General features: G+C 51.1%; 1 protein-coding gene across 4 annotated transcripts in view; it reads right to left on the bottom strand.

Annotated features, from left to right (window-relative positions):
• MYH10 (myosin heavy chain 10) overlaps positions 1 to 25,296 on the bottom strand; it is a 190,592-nt gene that overhangs the window by 46,384 nt on the left and 118,912 nt on the right. For all 4 annotated transcript variants that reach the window (XM_038749864.1, XM_038749866.1, XM_038749865.1 and 1 more), the window contains 9 exons: positions 18,205 to 18,398; positions 17,991 to 18,112; positions 13,151 to 13,220; positions 12,883 to 13,043; positions 11,016 to 11,124; positions 10,772 to 10,903; positions 6,403 to 6,609; positions 4,383 to 4,520; positions 3,326 to 3,449 (listed from right to left, as the gene is read on the bottom strand). In XM_038749864.1, the coding sequence (XP_038605792.1) occupies positions 3,326 to 3,449; positions 4,383 to 4,520; positions 6,403 to 6,609; positions 10,772 to 10,903; positions 11,016 to 11,124; positions 12,883 to 13,043; positions 13,151 to 13,220; positions 17,991 to 18,112; positions 18,205 to 18,398 (1,257 nt within the window). The remainder of the gene's footprint in view (positions 1 to 3,325; positions 3,450 to 4,382; positions 4,521 to 6,402; positions 6,610 to 10,771; positions 10,904 to 11,015; positions 11,125 to 12,882; positions 13,044 to 13,150; positions 13,221 to 17,990; positions 18,113 to 18,204; positions 18,399 to 25,296) is intronic.

Below are 25,296 nucleotides of genomic sequence, written 5' to 3'. Positions count from 1 at the left end.
CTTAATCCCCATTTTCCAGATGAGGTCACTGAGGCCCAGAGAAGTGAAATGACTTGTCCAAAGTCACACAGCTGACAAGTCTCCCCCTTCCCCCCGCCTTGTCTCCCCCTTCTAGCCTGTGAGCCCACTGTTGGGTAGGGACCGTCTCTATATGTTGCCAACTTGTACTTTCCAAGCGCTTAGTACAGTGCTCTGCACACAGTAAGTGCTCAATAAATATGATTGAATGAATGAATGAAAGTGGTGGAGCCGGGATTTGAACCCATGACTTCTGATTCCAAATCCCGGGCTCTTTCCACTGAGCCACGCTGCTCAGCTATAATAATAATAATGATGGCATTTATTAAGCACTTACTCTGTGCAAAGCACTGTTCTAAGTGCTAGGGAGGTTACAAGGTGATCAAGTTGTCCCTCAGGGGGCTCACAGTCTTAATCCCCATTTTCCAGATGAGGGAACTGAGGCCCAGAGAAGTGAAGTAATTCGTCCAAAGTCACCCAGCTGACAAGTGGCGGAGCCGGGATTTGAACCCATGACCTCGGACTCCGAAGCCCGGGCTCTTTCCACTGAGCCACGCTGCTCGGCTCTAGGAACCGAGGCGCGGGCAATGCCTGGGTACCGCGGCCCCGCTTCGAGACGCCCTCCCACCCACCCCAGACGCCGCGCGGGCGGTGGAGTCGGCGGGAGGGAGGACAGGAGGCGGGCGCTGCTCTGGGTGAGAGGGACTGTTGGGAATTCACTGCGTGACCTTGGACAAGTCATTTCACTTGTCCGGGCCTCGGTTCCCTCATCATCTGTCAAATGGGGATTAAGACTGTGAGCCCCACCTGGGAAAGGGGCTGTGTCCAACCCGATCTGCTTGTAATATAATAATAATAATAATAATAATAATAATAATAATAATAATAATAATAATAATAATAATAATGGCATTTGTTATGCACTTACTATGCGCCAAGCACTACACCCACCCCAGCGCTTAGTAGTAATAATAATAATAATAATAATAATAATAATAATGATGGCATTTGTTAAGCGCTTCCTATGTGCAAAGCACTGTTCTAAACGCTGGAGGGGGATACAAGGTGATCAGGTTGTCCCACGGGGGGCTCACAGTCTTCATCCCCATTTTCCAGATGAGGGAACTGATCACCTTGTAACCTCCCCAGCGCTTAGAACAGTGCTTTGCATATAGTAAGTGCTTAATAAACGCCATCATTATTATTATTACTTCACTCCTCTGGGCCTCGGTGACCTCATCTGGAAAATGGGGATTAAGACTGTGAGCCCCCCGTGGGACAACCTGATCACCCTGTAACCTCCCCAGCACTTAGAACAGTGCTTTGCACATAGTAAACGCTTAATAAATGCCATCATTATTATTATTACTTCACTTCTCGTGACCTCATCTGGAAAATGGGGATGAAGATTGTGAGCCCCCCGTGGGACAACCTGATCACCTTGTAACCTCCCCAGTGCTTAGAACAGTGCTTGGCACATAGTAAGCGCTTAATAAATGCCATCATTATTATTATCATTATCATTATTACTTCCCTTCTCTGGGCCTCAGTGACCTCATCTGGAAAATGGGGATGAAGACTGTGAGCCCCCCGTGGGACAACCTGATCACCTTGTAACCTCCCCAGCGCTTAGAACAGTGCTTTGCACATAGTAAGTGCTTAACAAATGCCATCATTATTATTATTACTTCACTTCTCTGGGCCTCAGTGACCTCATCTGGAAAATGGGGATGAAGACTGTGAGCCCCTCATGGGACAACCCGATCACCTTGTAACCTCCCCAGCGCTTAGAACAGTGCTTGGCACATAGTACGCGCTTAATAAATGCCATCATTATTATTATTATTACTTTGGGAGCGGGACTGGGTCCAACCTAATCAACTCATACCTAGCCTACTGCCTAGTTGACAACCTCGTAAATGTTTTAACAATTACCCTAATTATTATTACTACTATTTTTATTATTACCCTAATTCTTATACCCTAATCATTATTACTACTGCTTGTTGTGTGACGCCACGTGACGCTGAGCACGTCACGTCACTTCACTTTTCTGGGCCTCGATTTCCTCAACTGTAACTGGTAACTTAGACTGTGAGCCCACTGTTGGGTACGGACTGCCTCTATATGTTGCCAACTTGTACTTCCCAAGCGCTTAGTACAGTGCTCTGCACACAGTAAGTGCTCAATAAATACGATTGGTGATGATGCAAATTGCAGATTCCATACCTGCTCTCCCCCCTTAGACTGTAAGCCCCCTGTAGACCAAGGGACAGTATCCAATCACCTCGTTAAGACTGCAAACTCAACTCTGGGCAGGAAACAGCGCTTAGAACAGTGCTTTGCACCTAGTAAGCGCTTAATAAATGCCATTATTATTATTATTATTATTATGTCCACCCAGTCTGTTGGACTCTCCCACGCGTTTAGTACAGCGCTCTGCACGTGGTCAGCACTCAAACACCACTGATGGGCTAATTAACTTGTACCTTTGTTTCTTTTTAATGGTATCGGATAGGCGCTTACTATGTGCCAAGCACTATTTTAAGAAGCAGCGTGGCTCAGTGGAAAGAGCCCGGGCTTGGGAGCCAGAGGTCACGGGTTCTAATCCCAGCTCTGCCACTCGTCAACTGTGTGACTTTGGGCAAGTCGCTTCACTTCTCTGGGCCTCAGTTCCCTCGTCTGGAAAATGGGGATTAAAAGCGTGAGCCCCACATGGGACAACCTGATCACCTTGTATCTACTCCAGCGCTTAGAACAGTGCTTGGCACATAGTGAGCGCTTAAGAAATGTCATTATTATTATTTTAAGCACTCTGGTAGATACGAGGGTCGGATGCAGTCCCTATCCCACATGAGGCTCACAGTCTTAAAGTCCATTTTCCAGATGAGGGAACTGAGGCCCAGAGAAGTGAGGTGACTTGCCCAAGGCCGCGCTGCTTCGATAATAACAACGACGGCATTTATTAACCACTTACTATGTGCAAAGCACTGTTCTAAGCGCTGGGAAGGTTACAAGGTGATCAGGTTGTCCCAAGGGGCGCTCACAGTTTTAATCCCCATTTTCCAGATGAGGTCACTGAGGCCCAGGGAAGTGATGTGACTTGCCCAAAGTCACCCAGCTGACAGTTGGTGGAGCCGGGATTTGAACCCGTGACCTCTGACTCCAAAGCCCGGGCTCTTTCCACTGAGTCATGCTGCTTCTCACACGGCGCTTGGCCCACGTTGGACAAACGCTGTACTTATTTCTCCCGTCTCCGGGGAAACCCGTCGGAGGGGCGTCCCCCCCACTCCAGACACCCACCTACCTTCCAAGTCCGTGATCATCACCTCCTGTTTATTCCGGAGTTTGGCCAGATTTTTGGATTTCTCCTCCTCTTCGGCCAGCTGGGAGGAACACTCAGAAATGCGGTCTTCCATTAGTTTCTTTTCCTGAAAACGGAAGGAGACATCTTCGGACCGGGAAGGGGGGAGAGTTGGGCCGACGCGGTGTCCTCCGTGCGCCCCGGATAATAATAATGATGATGATGATGGCACTTATAAAGCGCTTACTATGTGCCAAGCACTGTTCTAAGCGCTGGGGAGGTTACAAGGTGATCAGGTTGCCCCACGGGGGGCTCACAGTCTTCATCCCCATTTTACAGATGAGGGCACTGAGGCCCAGAGAAGTGAAGTGACTCGTCCAAAGTCACCCAGCTGACAAGTGGCGGAGCCGGGATTTGAACCCATGACCTCTCTGACTCCAAAGCCCGGGCTCTTCCCACTGAGCCACGCTGCTCGGCTCTAGGAACCGAGGCGCGGGCAACGCCTGCGTCCCACGGCCCCGCTTCGAGACGCCCTCCCACCCACCCCAGACGCCGCGCGGGTGGTGGAGGGCTCTTCCCACTGAGCCACGCTGCTCAGCTCTAATAATGATAATGGCGCTTATTAAGCGCTATGTGCCAAGCACTGTTCTAAGCGCTGGGGAGGTTACAAGGTGATCAAGCTGTCCCTCAGGGGGCTCCCAGTCTTCATCCCCATTTTCCAGATGAGGGCACTGAGGCCCAGAGAAGTGAAGTGACTCATCCAAAGTCACCCAGCTGACAAGTGGCGGAGCCGGGATTTGAACCCGTGACCTCGGACTCCAAAGCCCGGGCTCTTTCCACTGAGCCACGCTGCTTCTCCACGACCAGACCCCCCGCTGCGCTGGATGGGAATCACGGTGGTCTTCGGTCCCCCACGCCTCCGGGCCGGCAAGCGTCGGGTGATGGGATGCTCCCCAGAAATGAGGCCCCCCGCCGCCCAGCCGGCCCGGGAAGCCCATCGGGAAAACCGGAGACCTCGGGAACGACGGTTCCCCGAACGCGGAGCCCGGCGGTGGCTTACTTTGACAAATTTCGAATTCTGGTCCTCCAGCAGGAGGATCTCCTCCTCCATCTTCTTCATCTTGGCCTCGGCGGTCACCTTCTCCAACTGTAGCTTCTGCCTCACCCCCTCTTCTTCATCCAGCTGTTCTTCCAGGTCCTGGGGGGCGGCGGGGGATGGAAGAAGCCCCTTGGATCGCTCCCTCATCTCCTCCTCCCCGTGGCCCGTGCACGGGATCGTTTCCCCACCGGAAAATCCAACGCTGACCTAGTCGCACGACCTCCTCCCCATCGCCCCCGCCTTACCTCCTTCCCTTCCCCACAGCACCTGTACATATGTATATATGTTTGTACGGATTTATTACTCTATTTATTTTACTTGTCCATATCTATTCTATTTATTTTATTTTGTTAGTATGTTTGGTTTTGTTCTCCGTCTCCCCCTTCTAGGCCGTGAGCCCGCTGTTGGGTAGGGACCGTATCTATATGTTGCCGACTTGGACTTCCCAAGCGCTTAGTCCAGTGCTCTGCACACAGTAAGCACTCAATAAATACGACTGATTGATTGATATGTTTGTACGGATTTATTACTCTATTTTATTTATACATTTTTATTCTAATTATTTTATTTTGTTAATATGTTTTGTTCTCTGTCTCCCCCTTCTAGACTGTGAGTCCGCTGTTGGGTAGGGACCGTCTCTATATGTTGCCAACTTGGACTTCCCAAGCTCTTAGTACAGTGCTCTGCACACAGTAAGTGCTCAAATACGATTGATTGATTGATATGTTTGTACAGATGTATTACTCTATTTTATTTGTACATATTTATTCTAATTATTTTATTTTGTTAATATGTTTTGTTCTCTGTCTCCCCCTTCTAGACTGTGAGCCCACTGTTGGGTAGGGACCGTCTCTCTATGTTGCCAACTTGGACTTCCCAAGCGCTTAGTCCAGTGCTCTGCACACAGTAAGCGCTCAATAAATACGACTGATTGATTGATATGTTTGTACGGATTTATTACTCTATTTTATTTGCACATATTTATTCTAATTATTTTATTTTGTTAATATGTTTTGTTCTCTGTCTCCCCTTTCCAGACTGTGAGCCCGCTGTTGGGTAGGGACCGTCTCTAGATGTTGCCAACTTGGACTTCCCAAGCGCTTAGTCCAGTGCTCTGCACACAGTAAGCGCTCAATAAATACGACTGATTGATTGATATGTTTATACGGATTTATTACTCTATTTTACTTGTACATAATTATTCTAATTATTTTACTTTGTTAATATGTTTTGTTCTCTGTCTCCCCTTTCTAGACTGTGAGCCCGCTGTTGGGTAGGGACCGTCTCTAGATGTTGCCAACTTGGACTTCCCAAGTGCTTAGTCCAGTGCTCTGCACACAGTAAGCGCTCAATAAATACGATTGAATGAATGAACGAATGACCCCCGTTCTGATTTTCTCTAGGAATACTCAACTCGGAGGGAAGCCCGTCATCCGGCGCTCAGCCCAGAGCAGGCGCAACGGACTTGACCTGGCTAGGCTCCTTCTCCATCATGCCCTGCCCGGTCCCTTGGATGATGGAGAAGGTGCCCGGCTCCAACTGGGATTCATTCATTCATTCAATGGTATTTATTGAGTGCTTACTGTGTACAAAGCACTGTACTAAGCGCTTGGGAAGTACAAAATGGCAACATATAGAGACAGTCCCCTACCATCAGGTTGTCCCAAGGGGGGGGTCACAGTCTTAATCCCCATTTTACTCATTCATTCAATGGTATTTATTGAGATGCCGGCTATGTCGTGTGACGCACCGCGTGGGCGCTCGGAAGGGAGCCGAGCCATACGCAAATCCGTCCCGCACGGGACTTTTCCCGTCTCCACTCTCTCAGGGGAACGCATCCGCTCCCGTGACGTGTCCTCAAAGCCCCGCGAAACCCACCCCGCCGCGCCCCAATCCGCCCCCACCTCCGGTCACGCCAATCCAACACTTCTCGGCCGGCCCCCTTTTCCCATCCTTTGGAGATCCCTTCCCGCCGACAAACCTGGATGTGTCCCTGCATCTTCCTCTTGTCGTTCTGGAGGACCTGGTTCCGCTCCTCCTCCTCCTCCACCCTGGACTCCAGGTCGTGCAGGATCTCTTCCAGCTCCTGCTTCTTGGCGGCCAGACGGGCTCGCATCTCCTCGGCTTCGGCGAACAGCTCCGTCTCCGCTTGCAACTGTTCCGCCAGGATGTTCTTCTCTTCCAGGAGCTGAGGGCAGAGGGAGGCTGTCGGGCCCGTTTCCGGATCCCGGGGGCATCTGGCGGGACCCCGGAAGGGGGCCGGGATCCTCCAGATCCCCCGGGGCGGGGAGGGGGAGACGCTGGAACCGTCTCCCAGGTTGAGGAGGCAGGTGGAAAACTGGGGAGGTGACTTGACCGCCAAATGGGACACAGTCCCTGAACCATGTGCTCGCAGGGTCTCTGGAGGAGGGAGGGCGGGAGTCTTACTCCCTTTTTACAGACGGGGAAACTGAGGCCCAGAACGCTAATTTGCCCCAGGCCGCCCAGCAGCCTGGGGACAGGGCTGCGATCAGCACTGTTCGAAGCGCTAGAGGGGATACAAGGGGATCAGGTTGTCCCACGTGGGGCTCACAGTCTTCATCCCCATTTTCCAGATGAGGGAACTGAGGCCCAGAGAATAATAATAATAATGATGTTGGTATTTGTTAAGCGCTTACGATATGAAAAGCAGTGTTCGAAGCGCTGGGGAGGTTACAAGGTGATCGGGTTGTCCCACGTGGGGCTCACAGTCTTCATCCCCATTTTCCAGATGAGGGAACTGAGGCCCAGAGAATAATAATAATGATGTTGGTATTTGTTAAGCGCTTACTATATGAAAACTACTGTTCTAAGTGCTGGGGAGGTTATAAGGTGATCGGGTTGTCCCACGTGGGGCTCACGGTCTTCATCCCCATTTTCCAGATGAGGGAACTGAGGCCCAGAGAAGTGAAGTGACCTGCCCAAAGTCACCCAGCTGACAAGCGGCCGAGCCGGGATTCGAACCCACGGCCTCCGACTCCCAAGCCCGGGCTCTTTCCACTATAATAATGATGGCATTTGTTAAGCGCTTACTATGTGCGGAGCACTGTTCTAAGCGCTGGGGAGGGATACAAGGTGATCAAGTTTTCCCACGTGGGGCTCACAGTCTTAACCCCCATTTTGCAGATGAGGTGACTGAGGCTCAGAGAAGTGAAGTGACTTGCCCAAGGTCACACAGCAGACATGTGGCGGAGTTGGGATTCGAACCCATGACCTCTGACTCCAAAGCCCGGGCTCTTTCCACTGAGCCACGCTGCTTCTAGCTTACTAGACCGTAAGCTCCTGGAGGGCGGGGATGGGCGTCTCGCTTCGGCCGACTCTCCCAAATGCTTCGCTCAGTGCTCTGCACCCGGGAGGCGCTCAGTAGATATGAGTGATTGGCTGATTGACAGCTGCCACCATACCAGTGATTGTGACAAACAACTGGTGCCACACTAAATAAATAATGATGGTATTTGTTAAGCGTTTACTATGTACCAAGCACTGTTCTAAGCGCTGGGGAGGTTACGGGGTGATCAGGTTGCCCCACGGGGGGGCTCACAGTCTTAATCCTCATTTTACAGATGAGGGAACTGAGGCCCAGAGAATAATAATAATAATGATGTTGGTATTTGTTAAGCGCTTACTATGTGCCAAGCACTGTTCTAAGCACTGGGGGGATACAGGGTAATCAAGGTTGTCCCACGTGGGGCTCACAGTCTTAATCCCCATTTTCCAGATGAGGGAACTGAGGCTCAGAGAAGTGACGTAATGTAATAATGGCATTTGTTACGCGCTTACTATGTGCAAAGAACCGTTCTAAGCGCTGGGGGGGATACAAGGTGATCAGCTTGTCCCACGGCGGGCTCACAGTCTTAATCCCCATTTTACAGATGAGGGAACTGAGGCTCAGAGAAGTTAAGTGACTTGCCCAAGGTCACACAGCAGACAGTTGGCGGAACTGGGATGTCTAGTGACTGACACCAGTGACTGACGGCTGATGCCACACTCGTGATAGCCAACGTGCACTTCCCCAGTGCTTAGTCCAGTGCTCTGCACACAGTGAGCGCTCAATAAATATGACTGAACGAACCTAGACTGTGAGCCCGCTGTTGGGTCGGGACCGTCTCTCTATGTTGCCAACTTGGACTTCCCAAGCGCTTAGTCCAGCGCTCTGCACACAGTGAGCGCTCAATAAATACGACTAAACGAACCTAGACTGTGAGCCCACTGTTGGGAAGGGACCGTCTCTCTATGTTGCCAACTTGGACTTCCCAAGCGCTTAGTCCAGCGCTCTGCACACAGTGAGCGCTCAATAAATACGACTAAACGAACCTAGACTGTGAGCCCACTGTTGGGAAGGGACCGTCTCTCTATGTTGCCAACTTGGACTTCCCAAGCGCTTAGTCCAGCGCTCTGCACACAGTGAGCGCTCAATAAATACGACTGAACGCTCAATAAATACGACTGATAGCCAACGTGCACTTCCCCAGCGCTTAGTCCAGCGCTCTGCACACAGTGAGCGCTCAATAAATACGACTGAACGAACCTAGGCTGTGAGCCCGCTGTTGGGTCGGGACCGCCTCTCTATGTTGCCAACTTGGACTTAGTCCAGCGCTCTGCACACAGTAAGCGCTCAATAAATACGACTGAATGAATCTAGACTGTGAGCCCACTGTTGGGTCATTCATTCATTCATTCAATCGTATTTATTGAGCGCTCACTGTGTGCAGAGCACTGTACCTTGGGCAAGTCACTTAACTTCTCTGAGCCTCAGTTACCTCATCTGTAAAATGGGGATTGATTGTGAGCCCCACCTGGGGCAACTTGATCACCTTGTATTCCCCCCCAGCGCTTAGAACAGTGCTCTGCACATAGTAAGCGCTTAACAAATGCCATCATTATTATTACCAAGCGCTTGGGAAGTCCAAACTGGCAACATCTAGAGACGGTCCCTACCCAACAGCGGGCTCACCGTCTAGAAGGGGGAGATGGCCAACAAAACAAAACAATTTAACAAAAATAAAATAAATAGAATAGTAAATATGTGCAAGTAAAATAGAGTAATAAGTAATAGAGTAAATAATCCTATCATCATCATCAATCGTATTTATTGAGCGCTTACTATGTGCAGAGCACTGTACTAAGCGCTTGGGAAGTACAAATTGGCAACATATACAGTCCCTACCTACTAATACAACCTCTCATTAGAACCAATGGAATGAAAAGAATTTCAAAGCATCATCATCATCATCAATCGTACTTACTGAGCGCTTACTCTGCGCAGAGCACTGTGCTAAGCGCTTGGGAAGTACAAACTGGCAACATATAGAGACAGTCCCTACCCAACAGTGGGCTCACAGTCTAAAAAAGCATCAGTGGTTTCGGGCTCCCCAGGCACCACAAGTAACCCCTGAAAAAAGGTTAAGTAATAATTACGTGCCTCTGAACTGTATTAGGTAGTGGTTCTTTCTCCTCAAAAGATTTTTCCTCAAAAATCTCCAGTGGCTACCAATCAATCTGCGCATCAGGCAGAAACTCCTCACCCTGGGCTTCAAGGCTCTCCATCGCCTCGCCCCCTCCTCCCTCCCCTCCCTTCTGTCCTTCTCCAGCCCAGCCCGCACCCTCCGCTCCTCCGCCGCTAATCTCCTCACCATACCTCGTTCTCGCCCGTCCCGCCGTCGACCCCCGGCCCACGTCCTCCCCCGGGCCTGGAATGCCCCCACCTCTGCCCCTCCGCCAAGCTAGCTCTCTTCCTCCCTTCAAGGCCCTGCTGAGAGCTCACCTCCTCCAGGAGGCCTTCCCAGACTGAGCCCCTTCCTTCCTCTCCCCCTCGTCCCCCTCTCCATCCCCCCATCTTACCTCCTTCCCTTCTCCACAGCACCTGTATATATGTATATATGGTTGTACGTATTTATTACTCTATTTATTTATTTACTTATTTTACTTGTACATTTCTATCCTATTTATTTTATTTTGTTGGTATGTCTGGTTCTGTTTTCCGTCTCCCCCTTTCAGACTGTGAGCCCACTGGTGGGTAGGGACTGTCTCTACGTGTTGCCAATTTGTACTTCCCAAGCGCTCAGTACAGTGCTCTGCACATAGTAAGCGCTCAATAAATACGATTGATTGATTGATTGATTCTTTCAGTCATTCAATCGTACTTATTGAGCGCCCGCTGGGTGCAGGGCACCGTGCCAAGCGCTCGGGAAGCCCAAGTCCACAACGGGCTCACGGTCTAGACCGCCTCTCTCTGCTGCCGACTTGGACTTAGTCCAGCGCTCAGCACACCGTGAGCGCGCCGTAGGTATGACTGAACGAACGAATGGGCGATGCCGCGCCTGCCCACCGACCTGCTGGTGCTTCCTCTCCATCTCCTCGAGTTCTCCCTCCACCTTGGTCTGCTTCTCCTTCACCTTCAGCAGCTCCTCGTCCTTGGCCTGGAGCTCCTCCTCCTGCCGCGTCACCTGGAGGAGAGGCTTCACCTGCGAGGGGGAGAGGCGGCGGGCGGCTCGGAGGGGCCCGGGGCGGCCGGGGCGGCCTCCCCCCCGGCCCCCTCCGACGCCGGGTGCGGAAGGCGCGGCCCCGGCGGCTCACCTTGGTGAAAACCCGCCACCACTGCCAGTGGCGCAGCTTGAGGTAGGCCGCGCAGTTCCGCTGCAGCACTTTCAGGGCGCTCAGCTGCTGCTGCTTCTTGGCGAAGGCCCTGAGGACGGAAAGGCGGGAGGCCCGTTAGCCAAGTGGTCCGGGAAAACCCTTCTTTAAGTCCCTTCAGTGGCCGCCGAGTCCCCTCCGTAGGAGAGAGCCCGCTGTTGGGTAGGGACCGTCGCCATTCATTCATTCATTCATTCATCATCACCAATCATCATCATCATCAATCGTATTTATTGAGTGCTTACTGTGTGCAGAGCACTGGACTAAGCGCTTGGGAAGTCCAAGTTGGCAACATCTAGAGACCGTCCCTACCCAACAGTGGGCTCACAGTCTAAAAGGGGGAGAGAGAGAACAAAACCAAACATACTAACAAAATAAAATAAATAGAATAGATATGTACAAGTAAAATAAATAAATAGAGTAATAAATATGTACAATGATGATGATGATGGCATTTGTTAAGCGCTTACTATGTGCAAAGCACTGTTCTAAGCACTTGGGGGGGATCCAAGGTGATCAAGTTGTCCCACGTGGGGCTCACAGTCTTAATCCCCATTTTACAGCTGAGGTCACTGAGGCCTGGAGAAGTCAAGGGACTGGCCCCAGGTCACAGAGCAGACATGTGACCCCCAGTGACCCAGCATGGACCAACCCACCCCCTTGACTCTCCCCCAGGGTCCCAGGACAGCCATCCCACCCCCCTGACTCCCCCAGCTCCACCCGCCTTTCCCCCAGTGACCCAGTATGGACCAACCCACCCCCTTGACTCTCCCCCAGGGTCCCAGGACGGACCATCCCACCCCACGGGTCCCCCCACTCCCCCTGACTTTCCCCCAGTGACCCAGCATGGACCAACCCAGCCCCTTGACTCTCCCCCAGGGTCCCAGGACGGACCATCCCACCCCCCCGGGTAACCCCCGCTCCCCCTGACTTTCCCCCAGTGACCCAGCATGGACCAACCACCCCCTTGACTCTCCCCCAGGGTCCCAGAACAGACCATCCTACCCCCCTGACTCCCCCCGCCTTTCCCCCAGTGACCCAGCATGGACCAACCCACCCCCTTGACTTTCCCCCAGGATCCCAGGACAGCCATCCCACCCCCTGACTCCCCCCAACTTTCCCCCAGTGACCGAGCATGGACCAACCCAGCCCCTTGACTCTCCCCCAGGGTCCCAGGACGGACCATCCCACCCCCCCGGGTACCCCCGCTCCACCTGACTTTCCCCCAGTGACCCAGCATGGACCAACCCACCCCCTTGACTCTCACCCAGGGTCCCAGGACAGACCATCCCACCCCCCTAACTCCCCCCACTCCACCCGACTTTCCCTCAGTGACCCAGCATGGACCAACCCACCCCCTTGACTCTCCCCCAGGGTCCCAGGACAGACACCCCACCCCCCTGACTCCCCCTGCCTTTTCCCCAGTGACCCAGCATGGACCAACCCACCCCCTTGACTCTCCCCGAGGGTCCCTGTACAGGCCATCCCACCCCCCTGACTCCCCCAGCTCCCCCCGCCTTTCCCCCAGTGACCCAGCATGGACCAACCCACCCCCTTGACTCTTCCCGAGGGTCCCAGGACGGACCATCCCACCCACCCCGGGTCCCCCCTCTCCACCCCAGACTTTCCCCCAGCATCCCAGGACGGACAACGGGGACCCTTCTCGCCCCTGCGGCGTGGGGAGGGTGTTTTCACCACTTGTCTCATCCCAAATTTTCCGCCGGTTGCTCGGGTCCGATGGGGTTGGTCTGGGCTTTGGCCGGGGACCGCCCCCCACCCCACCCCCCTGGCCCCCCCAATCCCCACTTACTTTCGGGCCAGGTACCCGCGGCACACGGCCTGGAAGAAGATGATGATGTCCGTGATCTTGAGATCCCTCTCCTCCTCCAGGTGGGCCAGGACTCCGGCTCTGAAGAAGATCTTACTCTGTCCGATCCGGTACAGGTTGGGGTCCAGCTCCAGGGCCCGGATCTAAAAGAGACGAGCCGGGTTTGGGTGGGTCCGGGTGCTCGGGGCGGGGGCGACGGGGTCAGGTGGTCCGGGAAACGGCGGGGGGGCCGGGGGAAAGGAAGACCCACCATGCGCTCACAGGCCTGCTTGCCGTCCATAAAGCCTTTCGGAATTGCATTGGGAGTCAGGATCTCGTATCTGCAATAATAATAATGATAGCATTGATTAAGCGCTTACTATGTGCAAATCACTGTTCTAAGCGTTGGGGAGGTTACAAGGTGATCAGGTTGTCCCACGGGGGGCTCACAGTCTTCATCCCCATTTTCCAGATGAGGTCACTCAGGCCCAGAGAAGTGAAGTGACTTGCCCAAAGTCACACAGCTGGCAATTGGTGGAGCCGGGATTCGAACCCATGACCTCTGACTCCAAAGCCCGTACTCTTTCCACTGAGCCACGCTGCTTCTCTAGTAATAATAACAGTCCCTAATAATAATAATAATAATAATCATAATCATAATGGCATTTATTAAGCGCTTACTATGTGCAAACCACTGTTCTAAGCGCTGGGGAGGCTACAAGGTGATCAGGTTGTCCCACGGGGGGCTCACAGTCTTCATCCCCATTTTCCAGATGAGGTCACTGAGGCCCAGAGAAGTGAAGTGACTTGCCCAAAGTCACACAGCTGGCAATTGGTGGAGCCAGGATTTGAACCCATGACCTCGGACTCCAAAGCCCAGGCTCTTTCCACTGAACCACGCTACTTGGTAAGCGTTTACTAGGTCCCAAGTACTGGTCTAAGCACTGGGGTAGTTACAAGTTAATCAGGTTGGACTCAGTCCCTCGTCCCACTTGGGGCTCGCCATCTTAATCCCCGTTTTACAGATGAGGTAACTGAGGTACAGAGAAGTAAAGTGACTTGCCCCAGGTCACAGAGCAGACACATGGCAGAGCCGGGAAGAGAACCCAGGTCCTTGTGACGCCCAGGCCCGGGCTCTAACCACTAGGCCACATTAGTTCATTCATTCAATCGTACTTATTGAGGGCTTACTGTGTGTACAGCACTGTACTAAGCGCTTGGGAAGTCCAAGTTGGCAACATATAGGGACGGTCCCTACCTGACAGTGGGATCACAGGCTAGAAGGCTGTCCATCCATCCATCCCCTGGCCCCCTCCTACCTCCCCTCCCTTCTGTCCTTCTCCAGCCCAGCCCGCACCCTCCGCTCCTCCGCCGCTTATCTCCTCACCGTTAGGCCTCGATCTTGCCCGTCTCGCCGTCGACCCCCGGCCCCCGTTCTCCCCCGGGCCCGGAATGCCCCCAATCCCTCTGCCCATGCGCCAAGCTCACTCTCTTCCTCCCTTCAAGGCCCTACTGAGAGCTCACCTCCTCCAGGAGGCCTTCCCACACTCAGCCCCTTCCTTCCTTTCCCCCTCTCCCTCCTCTCCATCCCCCCATCTTACCTCTTTCCCTTCCCCACAGCACCTGTATATATGTATATATGTTTGTACAGATTTATTACTCTATTTATTTATTTATTTTACTTGTACATATCTATTCTATTTATTGTATTTTGTTAGTATGTTTGGTTTTGTTGTCTTTCTCCCCCTTCTAGACTGTGAGCCCGCTGTTGGGTAGGGACTGCCTCTATATGTTGCCAACTTGGACTTCCCAAGCGCTTAGTCCAGTGCTCTGCACACAGTAAGCACTCAATAAATACGATTGATTGATTGATTGATTGATTGATAGAAAGGGGAGACGGATGCCCCGTGAGCCTCTCCCGGCAAGTCGGTTTGCCTGCCCCAGACATCAGCCCCCCCAGGGCGGGCAACGCAGGCTCTCGGGAAGCCCCCGAGCTCACCTCCATCCCTCCCGTCCTTCCCCCCAACCGGACAGGACGGCCGGGGACCCCCAGTCGAGACCCCTTATTATTATTCCATTTATTTATTTGATTATTACTCTATTTATTTATTCATTTTATTTGTACATGTTTATTCTATTTATTTTATTTTGTTGATACGTTTTGTTTTGTTGTCTTTCTCCCCCTTCTAGACTGTGAGCCCGCTGTTGGGTAGGGACTGCCTCTATATGTTGCCAACTTGGACTTCCCAAGCGCTTAGTCCAGTGCTCTGCACACAGTAAGCACTCAATAAATATGATTGATTGATTGATTGATTGATTGATAGAAAGGGGAGACGGATGCCCCGTGAGCCTCTCCCGGCAAGTCGGTTTGCCTGCCCCAGACATCAGCCCCCCCAGGGCGGGCAACGCAGGCTCTCGGGAAGCCCCCGAGCTCACCTCCATCCCTCCCGTCCTTCCCCCCAACCGGACAGGACGGCCGGGGACCCCCAGTCGAGACCCCTTATTATTATTCCATTTATTTATTTGATTATTACTCTATTTATTTATTCATTTTATTTGTACATGTTTATTCTATTTATTTTATTTTGTTGATACATTTTGTTTTGTTGTCTGTCTCCCCCTTCTAGACTGTGAGCCCGCTGTTGGGTAGGGACCGTCTCTAGATGCTGCCAACTTGGACTTCCCAAGCGCTTAGTCCAGTGCTCTGCACACAGTAAGCGCTCAAGAAATGCGATTGAATGAATGAATGAATGAACCCCACCACCCTCTCCTCTATTTGTGCATGTTTATTCTATTTATTTTATTTTGTTGATACGTTTTGTTTTGTTCTCTCTCTCCCACTTTTAGACTGTGAGCCCACTGTTGGGTAGGGACCGTCTCTAGATGTTGCCAACTTGGACTTCCCAAGCGCTTAGTCCAGTGCTCTGCACACAGTAAGCGCTCAAGAAATACGATTGAATGAATGAATGAACCCCACCGCCCTCTGCTCTATTTGTGCATGTTTATTCTATTTATTTTATTTTGTTAATACATTTTGTTTTGTTGTCTGTCTCCCCCTTCTAGCCTGTGAGCCCGCTGTTGGGTAGGGACCATCTCTAGATGTTGCCACCGTGGATTTCCCAAGCGCTTAGTCCAGTGCCCTACCCAACAGTGGGCTCACAGTCTAGAAGGGGGGGACAGAGAATAAAACAGAACATATTAACCAAATGAAATCAACAGAATAAACATGTACAGATAAAATAAATAAATAGAGTAATAAATACGTACAAACATATATACATATACATCCACTAGGCCAGGGCTGTCGGGCCGTGCCGCTCGGCCTCTCGCCTCTGGACTCGGCCGGGAGGAGAGCGGGGTTGTTGGGAGGAGGCGGGCCCTGCCCGTCCTACTTTCGGGGATGCCCAGGCCGGGAGGTGGGTACTATAATAATGGTATTTGTTAAGCGCTTACTATATGCCAGGCACTGTACTAATTGCTGGGGTAGATAACAAGACAATTGGGCTGCACACAGACCCGCCCCACATGGAGCTCACAGTCTTCACCCCCATTTTCCAGATGAGGGAACCGAGGCCCAGAGTGACAGTGGCTCTGTGGCGCAATGGATAGCGCATTGAACTTCTAGCGTGTGGAAGGCAAAGGTTGTGGGTTCGAGTCCCACCAGAGTCGGCTTTCTATTATGTTTGGTTTTGTTCTCTGTCTCCCCCTTTTAGACTGTGAGCCCACTGTTGGGTAGGGACTGTCTCTATATGTTGCCAACTTGGACTTCCCAAGCACTTAGTACAGTGCTCTGCACACAGTAAGCACTCAATAAATACGATTGACTGATTGAAGTGAAGTGACTTACCCAAGGCCCCACGGCAGCCAAGTGGCGGGGCCGGGACTAGAACCCAGGTCCTTCTGACTCGCAGCCGGGCAAAGCAGCGTGGCTCAGTGGAAAGAGCCCGGGCTTGGGAGTCGGAGGTGGTGGGTTCTAATCCCGCCTCCGCCACCCGTCAGCTGGGTGACTTTGGGCAAGTCACTTCATTCATTCATTCATTCAATCGTATTTATTAAGCACTTACTGTGTGCAGAGCACTGTACTAAGCGCTTGATTAGTACAAGTTGGCAACATATAGAGACGGTCCCTATCCAACAGTGGGCTCACAGTCTAGAAGGGGCGAGTGTATTCTCAGTGCCTCAGTTACCTCATCTGGAAAATGGGGATGAAGACAGTGAGCCCCACGTGGGGTCCACATGATATCCTAGTATCTACACATAGTAAGCGCTTAACAAATACCATCATCATCATCCCAGACCTGGGCCCCGTCCACTAGGCCGTGCGGCTTCTCTCACCCACACTCGCCCATCAAGGTAGCAGGTCCCCTTCCTTGTTGTCTTGTACTATCCCAAGCGCTTAGTACAGTGCTCTGCACATGGTAAGTGCTCAATAAATGCGATTGAAATGAATGAACGACCCAGAGACGGTCTGGCTGGTTGCGTCCATCGGCACATCCGGCCTCTCTCCACTCGCTGAAATGGGGCATGCTGGCATATGTTGCCAACTTGTACTTCCCAGGCGCTTAGTACAGTGCTCTGCACACAGTAAGCGCTCAATAAATACGATTGGATGAATGAATGAATGAATACGATTGAATGAAAGAATGAATAAATAGAAGCAGCGTGGCTCAGTGGAAAGAGCCCGGGTTTGGGAGTCGGAGGTCATGGGTTCTAATCCCGGCTCTGCCACTTGTCAGCTGGGTGACTTTGGGCAAGTCACTTCACTTCTCTGGGCCTCAGTTCCCTCATCTGTCAAATGGGGATGAAGACTGTGAGCCCCACGTGGGATGACCTGATCACCTTGTATCCCCCCACTCCAGCGCTTAGAACAGTGCTAGGCACATACTAAGCGCTCAACAAATACCAACATTATTATTATTATTAATAAATACGATTGAATGAATCAATCAATCGTATTTATTGAGCGCTTACTGTGTGCAGAGCACTGTACTAAGCGCTTGGGAAGGACAAGTTGGCACCATATAGAGACAGTCCCTACGGAGTGCTGGGAAAAACAAGTGCCCACCCCCAGGTCCCGGGGAGACGCCCCCGCCCCCCCCGCCCGCCCGTACCTCTGCCTGAACTCCTGGAACACGATCCGGTTGGGAAATCCCTGCCGACAGATCCGGATCCCTTCCAGGACGCCGTTGCAGCGCAGCTGATCCAGGACGAGGTGGGGGTCCAGCTTCCCGGCCTGAGGGCGGGACCCGGCCGCTGTCAGCCGGCTCCCGGGGGGACGGGGGGGACCCCCCAACCGCCGCCCCCCGGCCCCGGCCCGAGACCCACCCTCTTCTCGTGGTTGGGGATGATGCAGCGGACGAAGTTGGGGTTGGTGTTCCGGAGGGTGGCCATCAGCTTGGTCAGGGACTCCTTGTACAGCTGCCCGACCGTGCGGAACATGCCCTTCTTCGTCTTGTAGGCCGAGCCGAAGGCCGTCTCCGTCATGCCGGTCACTTGGTCCAGGCCGACGATGCGGTCCACTGGGGAAGACAAGGCGGGGCGTGGAGGGGCCGGCGGCCTTCGCCCCCCCGGGGGACCCCCGCACACAGAGCCAAGCGGGCGGCAGCGAAGCCGGAGTGGGGCGGTCAGCGGATCGAGACGCCGTGCGGAAGCGGTGGGAGCGGGCAAGCCACGGGGCCACGGTGCTCTGATGACACGCGGGGCCGATGGGGCGGGGGGCGTTCCCGGGAACGTCCGGGCGCTGAGCCGCAACCCGCGGGGCCCGACTCTCCACGAGGAAAGGCTAACGGGAGCGGCGACCACGCATTCCCGTGGGACCACGTGTCGGGAACCGCTGCAAGTAGCGCTCGGGGCGAGGACGTCTCAGGACCACGAGGAAGACCCGCGGTCACCCACCTTCGCGGCGGGTGGGCGGCCGCCCCCGAGAACCAAAGCCTCTGACACCCCCAGTCATGAACGGGTGAGAATCCGAAATTTTTCTCTCTCCTCCTCCGCCCGGCAACAAAATTTCTCGATATTGACCCCTGACACCAGCCCTCAGCATCTTTTGAAAACACGTGCCTCTGCCCTTCTTGACATGCTTCAACCGCCTGCTCCCCAGTGGCTTCTTCCCCGCTGCTTTCAAACACGCTCATATCTCCTTTACCCTAATAATAATAATACTAATAATGGCATTTGTTCAGCGCTTACTATGTGCAAAGCACTGTTCTAAGCGCTGCGGGGGGATACAAGGTGATCAGGTCGTCCCACGTGGGGCTCACAGTCTTAATCCCAATTTACAGATAAGGTAACTGAGGCTCAGAGAAGTTTAAATGACTTGCCCAAGGTCACACAGTAGACAAGTGGTGGAGCCGGGATTCGAACCCATGACCTCGGACTCCAAAGCCCGGGCTCTTTCCACTGAGCCACGCTGCACCCTCCGCTGACCCCACGGCTCCCTCCGGTTTTTGCCCCACCTCTCGTCTTCCAGTCCTCTCCAAACTCCTTCCTTCATTCACTCATTCACTCAATCATATTTATTGAGCGCTTACTGTGTGCACAGCACTGGACTAAGCGCTTGGGAAGTCCAAGTTGGCAACATACGGAGACGGTCCCTACCCGACAGCGGGCTCACAGTCTAGAAGGGGGAGACAGACAACAAAACAAAACCTATTAACAAAATAAAACAAATAGAACAGTAAACATGTACAAATATTCATTCATTCATTCATTCAATCGTATTTATTGAGCGCTTACTGTGTGCGGAGCACTGTACTAAGCGCTGGGGAAGTTGAGCGGCCCGTTGTCTCCACTTCCTCTCCTCCAATTTTCCCCTCGACCCCCTCCCCTCCTCAGAAAGCGCCCACTCAGAGGTCACCGATGCTCTCCTTCTCGCCAAATCCAACGGCCTCTTCTCCATCCTCATCCTCCTCGACTTCTCAGCTGCCTCCATCACAGCGGACCACCCCCTTCTCCCAGAAATGTTATAATAATAATAATAATAATGATGGCATTTATTAAGCGCTTACTATGTGCAAAGCACTGTTCTAAGCGCTGGGGAGGTGACAAGGTGATCAGGTTGTCCCTCGTGGGGCTCACAGTCCCCATTTTCCAGATGAGGGAACTGAGGCCCAGAGAAGTGAAGTGACTCGCCCAAAGTCACCCGGCTGACAAGTGGCGGAGCCGGGATTTGAACCCATGACCTCTGACTTCAAAGCCCGGGCTCTTTCCACTGAGCCATGCTGCTTCTCTAAGGTTTTATCCAACCTTGGCTTCGCTGACACCATCCTGTCCTGGTTCTCCTCTTATAATAATAATAATAATGTTGGTATTTGTTAAGCACTTACTATGTGCAAAGCACTGTTCTAAGCGCTCTTGTCTCTCTGATCATTGATTCTCAGTCTCCCTCACGGCCTCCTGCTGTGCCTCCCACTGTGGGGGTCCCTCCAGGCTGCCCCCCTTTTTTTTTTGATGGCATTTATTAAGCGCTTACTATATGCAAAGCACTGTTCTAAGCGCTGGGGAAGTTACAAGGTGATGAGGTTGTCCCACGGGGGGTTCACAGTCTTAATCCCCATTTTCCAGATGAGGTCACTGAGGCCCAGAGAAGTGAAGTGACTTGCCCAAAGTCACCCAGCTGACAGTTGGCGGGGCCGGGATTCGAACCCATGACCTCTGACTCCAAAGCCCGGGCTCCTTCCACTGAGCCACGCTGCTTCTCCCTTCTATTCTCCATCGACACCCACGTCCTTGGAGAACTCCTTCGCTCCGAGGGCTTCCACTACCGTCTCTGCAGACGATCCCCAAATCCACCGCTCTAGTCATCTGTCTCTTCTAGACTGTGAGCCCGCTGTTGGGTAGGGACCGTCTCTCTACGTTGCCAACTTGGACTTCCCAGGCGCTTAGTACAGTGCTCTGCCCACAGTGAGCGCTCAATAAATACGACTGACTGAATGAATGAATGCTACCATCTCATATTTTCTCGTGCCTTCAGGACATCGAGCCCGCTGTTGGGTAGGGACCGTCTCTATACGTTGCCAACTTGCACTTCCGAAGCGCTTAGTACAGTGCTCTGCCCACAGTGAGCACTCAATAAATACGACTGAATGAATGAATGCTACTGTCTCATATTTCCTCGTGCCTTCAGGGCATCGAGCCCGCTGTTGGGTAGGGTTTTAAAGTTGATGGTGACTAACAATTACTCTATTTATTTATTTTATTTCTACATATTTATTCTATTTATTTTATTTTGTTAATATGTTTTGTTTTGTTCTATGTCTCCCCTTTCCTGAATGTGAGCCCACTGTTGGGTAGGGACCGTCTCTAGATGTTGCCAACTTGTACTTCCCAAGCGCTTAGTCCAATGCTCTGCACACAGTAAGCGCTCAGTAAATACGATTGAATGCATGAATGAATGACTATGTACCTGTATATATGTTTGTACATATTTATTACTCTATTTTATGTGTACATATTTATTCTATTTATTTTATTTTGTTAATATGTTTTGTTTTGTTCTCTGTCTCCCCTTTCCTGAATGTGAGCCCACTGTTGGGTAGGGACCGTCTCTATATGTTGCCAACTTGTACTTCCCAAGCACTTAGTCCAGTGCTCTGCACACAGTAAGCGCTCAATAAATACGACTGAATGCATGAATGAATATGTACCTGTATATATGTATATATGTTTGTACATATTTATTACTCTATTTATTTTATGTGTACATATTTATTCTATTTATTTTATTTTGTTAATATGTTTTGTTTTGTTCTCTGTCTCCCCTTTCCTGAATGTGAGCCCACTGTTGGGTAGGGACCGTCTCTATATGCTGCCAACTTGGACTTCCCAAGCGCTTAGTCCAGTGCTCTGCACACAGTAGGCGCTCAATAAATACAATTGATTGATTGATTGATTGATTGCTGTCTCTCCCCTCATTCCGGTCCAGACTTCATTCTGCTGCCCGGATCATTCTTCTCCCAAAACGTTCAGGCCGTGTTTCCCCTCTCTCCTCAAGAACCTCCAGTGGTTGCCCATCCAACCTTCGCACCAAACAGAAACATGTTATTCATTCATTCATTCAGTCGTATTTATTGAGCGCTTACTGTGTGCAGAGCACTGGACTAAGCGCTTGCGAAGTCCAAGTTGGCAACATCTAGAGACAGTCCCTACCCAACAGCAGGCTCACAGTCTAGAAGGGGGAGTGCCTTCTCAGTGCCTCAGTTACCTCATCTGGAAAACGGGGATGAAGACGGTGACAAAACAAAACATAGTAACAAAATAAAATGAATAGAATAAATATGCACAAATAAAATAAATAAATAGAGTAATTGTTAGTCACCATCGATTTTTACACCCTCAATCCCCTTACCCCCTTCCCACCTCCCTACTCTCCTACAACACAGTCTGCCCGGGCACACTTTGCTCTTCTAACGCCAACCTACTAACTACACTTCGGGTCTCGCCTATTTCACTGCCAACTTCTTGCCCACATTCATTCATTCAATCGTACTTATTGAGCGCTTACTGTGTGCGGAGCACTGTACTAAGAGCTTGGGAAGTCCAAGCTGGCAACATCTAGAGACGGTCCCTACCCAACAGTGGGCTCACAGTCTAGAAGGGGGAGACAGACAACAAAACAAAACAGTAACAAAATAAAATGAATAAATATGTACAAATAAAATAAATAGAGTAATTGTTAGTTACCATCGACTTTAAAACCCTCAATCCCCTTGTCCCCTCCCACCTCCCTACTCTCCTACAACCCAGTCTGCCCGGGCACATTTCACTCTTCTAATGCCAACCTACCAATTGCACTTCGGGTCTCGGCTATCTCACTGCCAACCTCTTGCCCGCATTCATTCATTCATTCAATCGTATTTATTGAGTGCTTAATTCAATCCTATTTATTGAGCGCTTCCTGTGTGCAGAGCACTGGACTAAGCGCTTGGGACGTCCAAGTTGGCAACATCTAGAGACGGTCCCTACCCGACAGCGAGCTCACAGGCTAGAAGGGGGAGACGGAGGACAAAACAAAACATATTCACAAATGAAATAAGTAGATAAATAAAATAAATAGAATATGTACAAATAAAATAAACAGATAGGTAAAATAAATAGAATAAATATGTACAAATAAAATAGAGTAATAAATACGTACAAATATATATACAGGTGTGTCCACAGGGCACATTCACACTCTTTCACATACACACACACACACTCTCTCTCCCCCTTCACACATGACCGGCCGCCATTCTCCCCACTTTCATTCATTCGATCGTATTTTTTGAGCGCTTAGCGTGCAAAGCGCTGTACTAACCACATGGGAGAGTACAATTTAACAACAAACGGACACATTCCCTGCCCACAGTGAAATCCTCCCGAATCACACCTCCTCAAGGAGGCCTTCCCAGACGACGCACTCATTTCCCCCTCCTCACCGACGACGAACTCAGCCTGTACAAGCACTTTGAAACTCACCCCAGCCCCATGGCATCTTCGTACATATCCTTATTCGCGACTATTTAATCCCCCTACACGTTACTTTTTCTAACGTCCGTCTCCCCTCTGTAGACTGTAAGTTCCTTCTTTCGTTCAGTCGCATTTATTGAGCGCTTACTGTGTGCACAGCACTGTACTAAGCGCTTGGGAAGTCCAAGTTGGCAACAGCTAGAGACAGTCCCTACCCAACAATCAATCATATTTATTGAGTGCTTACTGTGTGCAGAGCACTGTACTAAGCACTTGGGAAGTCCAAGTCGGCAACATCTAGAGATGGTCCCTACCCAAAAGCGGGCTCACAGTCTAGAAGGGGGAGACAGACAACAAAACAAAACATATTAACAAAATAAAATAAAGGGTCGGGAGGAAAGGGGTAGGGGAGTGGTAAGAGAAGACACAGTAGAGCACGAGAAAAAAGCAGAAACCACCATTTGTTAGGTTTAATACAACTGAGAAAGAGAAAGAGAGAGAAAGATCAAGAGAGAGAACTAGCGGGGGCGAAACATGACAGCTCTTCCTCCTCTGGAGGGTAAAAGTTAGAAACAGCGGGAGTTTATTAAAATTCTTCAGGAAACTCTGCTGCCTTTGAATGCAGCAGATTAGAGCGGGGTCAGGAAACTAGTTTTCTTTTTCTGCAAAGCCAGGAACGTGGTGGGCGAGGGGAGGGAAGGAGGGGAAGCGGGAGGAGGGAAGGAAATGGGGTGGGGGAACAGGAGGAGGGGAAATGGAGGAAGAGGAGGGAGAATGGGAGAGGAGGAGGGGAAATGAGAGAAGAGGGAGGAAAGGAAGGGGGAAGAGGAGGAGGTACTGGCATCATCTTCATTCATTCATTCAATCGTATTTATTGAGCGCTTACTGTGTGCAGAGCACTGTACTAAGGGCTTGGGAAGTCCACACTGGCAACATCTAGAGACGGTCCCTACCCAACAATCAATCAATCGTATTTATTGAGCGCTTACTGTGTGCAGAGCACTGGACTAAGGGCTTGGGAAGTCCACGTTGGCAACATATAGAGACGGTCCCTACCCAACAGCGGGCTCACAGTCTAGAAGGAGGAGACAGACAGCAAAACAAAACACATTAACAAAATAAAATAAAGGGTCGGGAGGAAAGGGGTAGGGGAGTGGTAAGAGAAGACGCAGTAGAGCACGAGAAAAAAGCGCAAACCACCACTTGTGAGGTTTAATACAACTGAGAAAGAGAAAGAGAGGAGAGATCAAGAGAGAGAACAAACGGGGGCGAAACACGACAGCTCTTCCTCCTCTGGAGGGTAAAAGTTAGAAACAACGGGAGTTTATTAAAGTTCTTCAGGAAACTCTGCTGCCTTTGAATGCACAGTAAGCGCTCAATAAATACGACTGAATGAATGAATGACAGAAGAGATGTGTACGGAAATAAACTAGAGATAAGAGGCAGCAACAGTCTAAGGACCTAGACATAATAATAATAATAATAATAAGAGGAGGAAGAGAAGAGGAAGAAGAATTGTGGTATTTGTTAAGCGCTTAATAACGATGGCATTTCTAGACTGGGAGCCCCACATGGGACAACCTCATCTCCTTGTATTCCCCCCAGCGCTTAGAACAGTGCTTTGCACATAGTAAGCACTTAACAAACACCAACATTATTATTATTATTATTATTATTATTATTACCATCACTATGTGGATGATTCCCAAATCTGAAGCTCCAACCTCGACTTCTCTCCTTCTCTGCAGTCTCACCTTTCCACGTGCCTTCAGGACATCTTTTAAGACTGTGAGCCCACTGTCGGGTAGGGACCGTCTCTATATGTTGCCAACTTGGACTTCCCAAGCGCTTAGTCCAGTGCTCTGCACACAGTAAGCGCTCAATAAATACGATTGATTGATTAAATATGATTGATCGATCTCTTCTTGGGTGTCCCACCAACACTTTAAACTTCATATGTCCCAAACA

This window comes from Tachyglossus aculeatus, chromosome 8, assembly GCF_015852505.1.
Source record: "Tachyglossus aculeatus isolate mTacAcu1 chromosome 8, mTacAcu1.pri, whole genome shotgun sequence".
In the NCBI taxonomy this organism is placed as follows: domain Eukaryota; kingdom Metazoa; phylum Chordata; class Mammalia; order Monotremata; family Tachyglossidae; genus Tachyglossus; species Tachyglossus aculeatus.
This window is presented reverse-complemented; position numbering and strand designations above follow the sequence as displayed.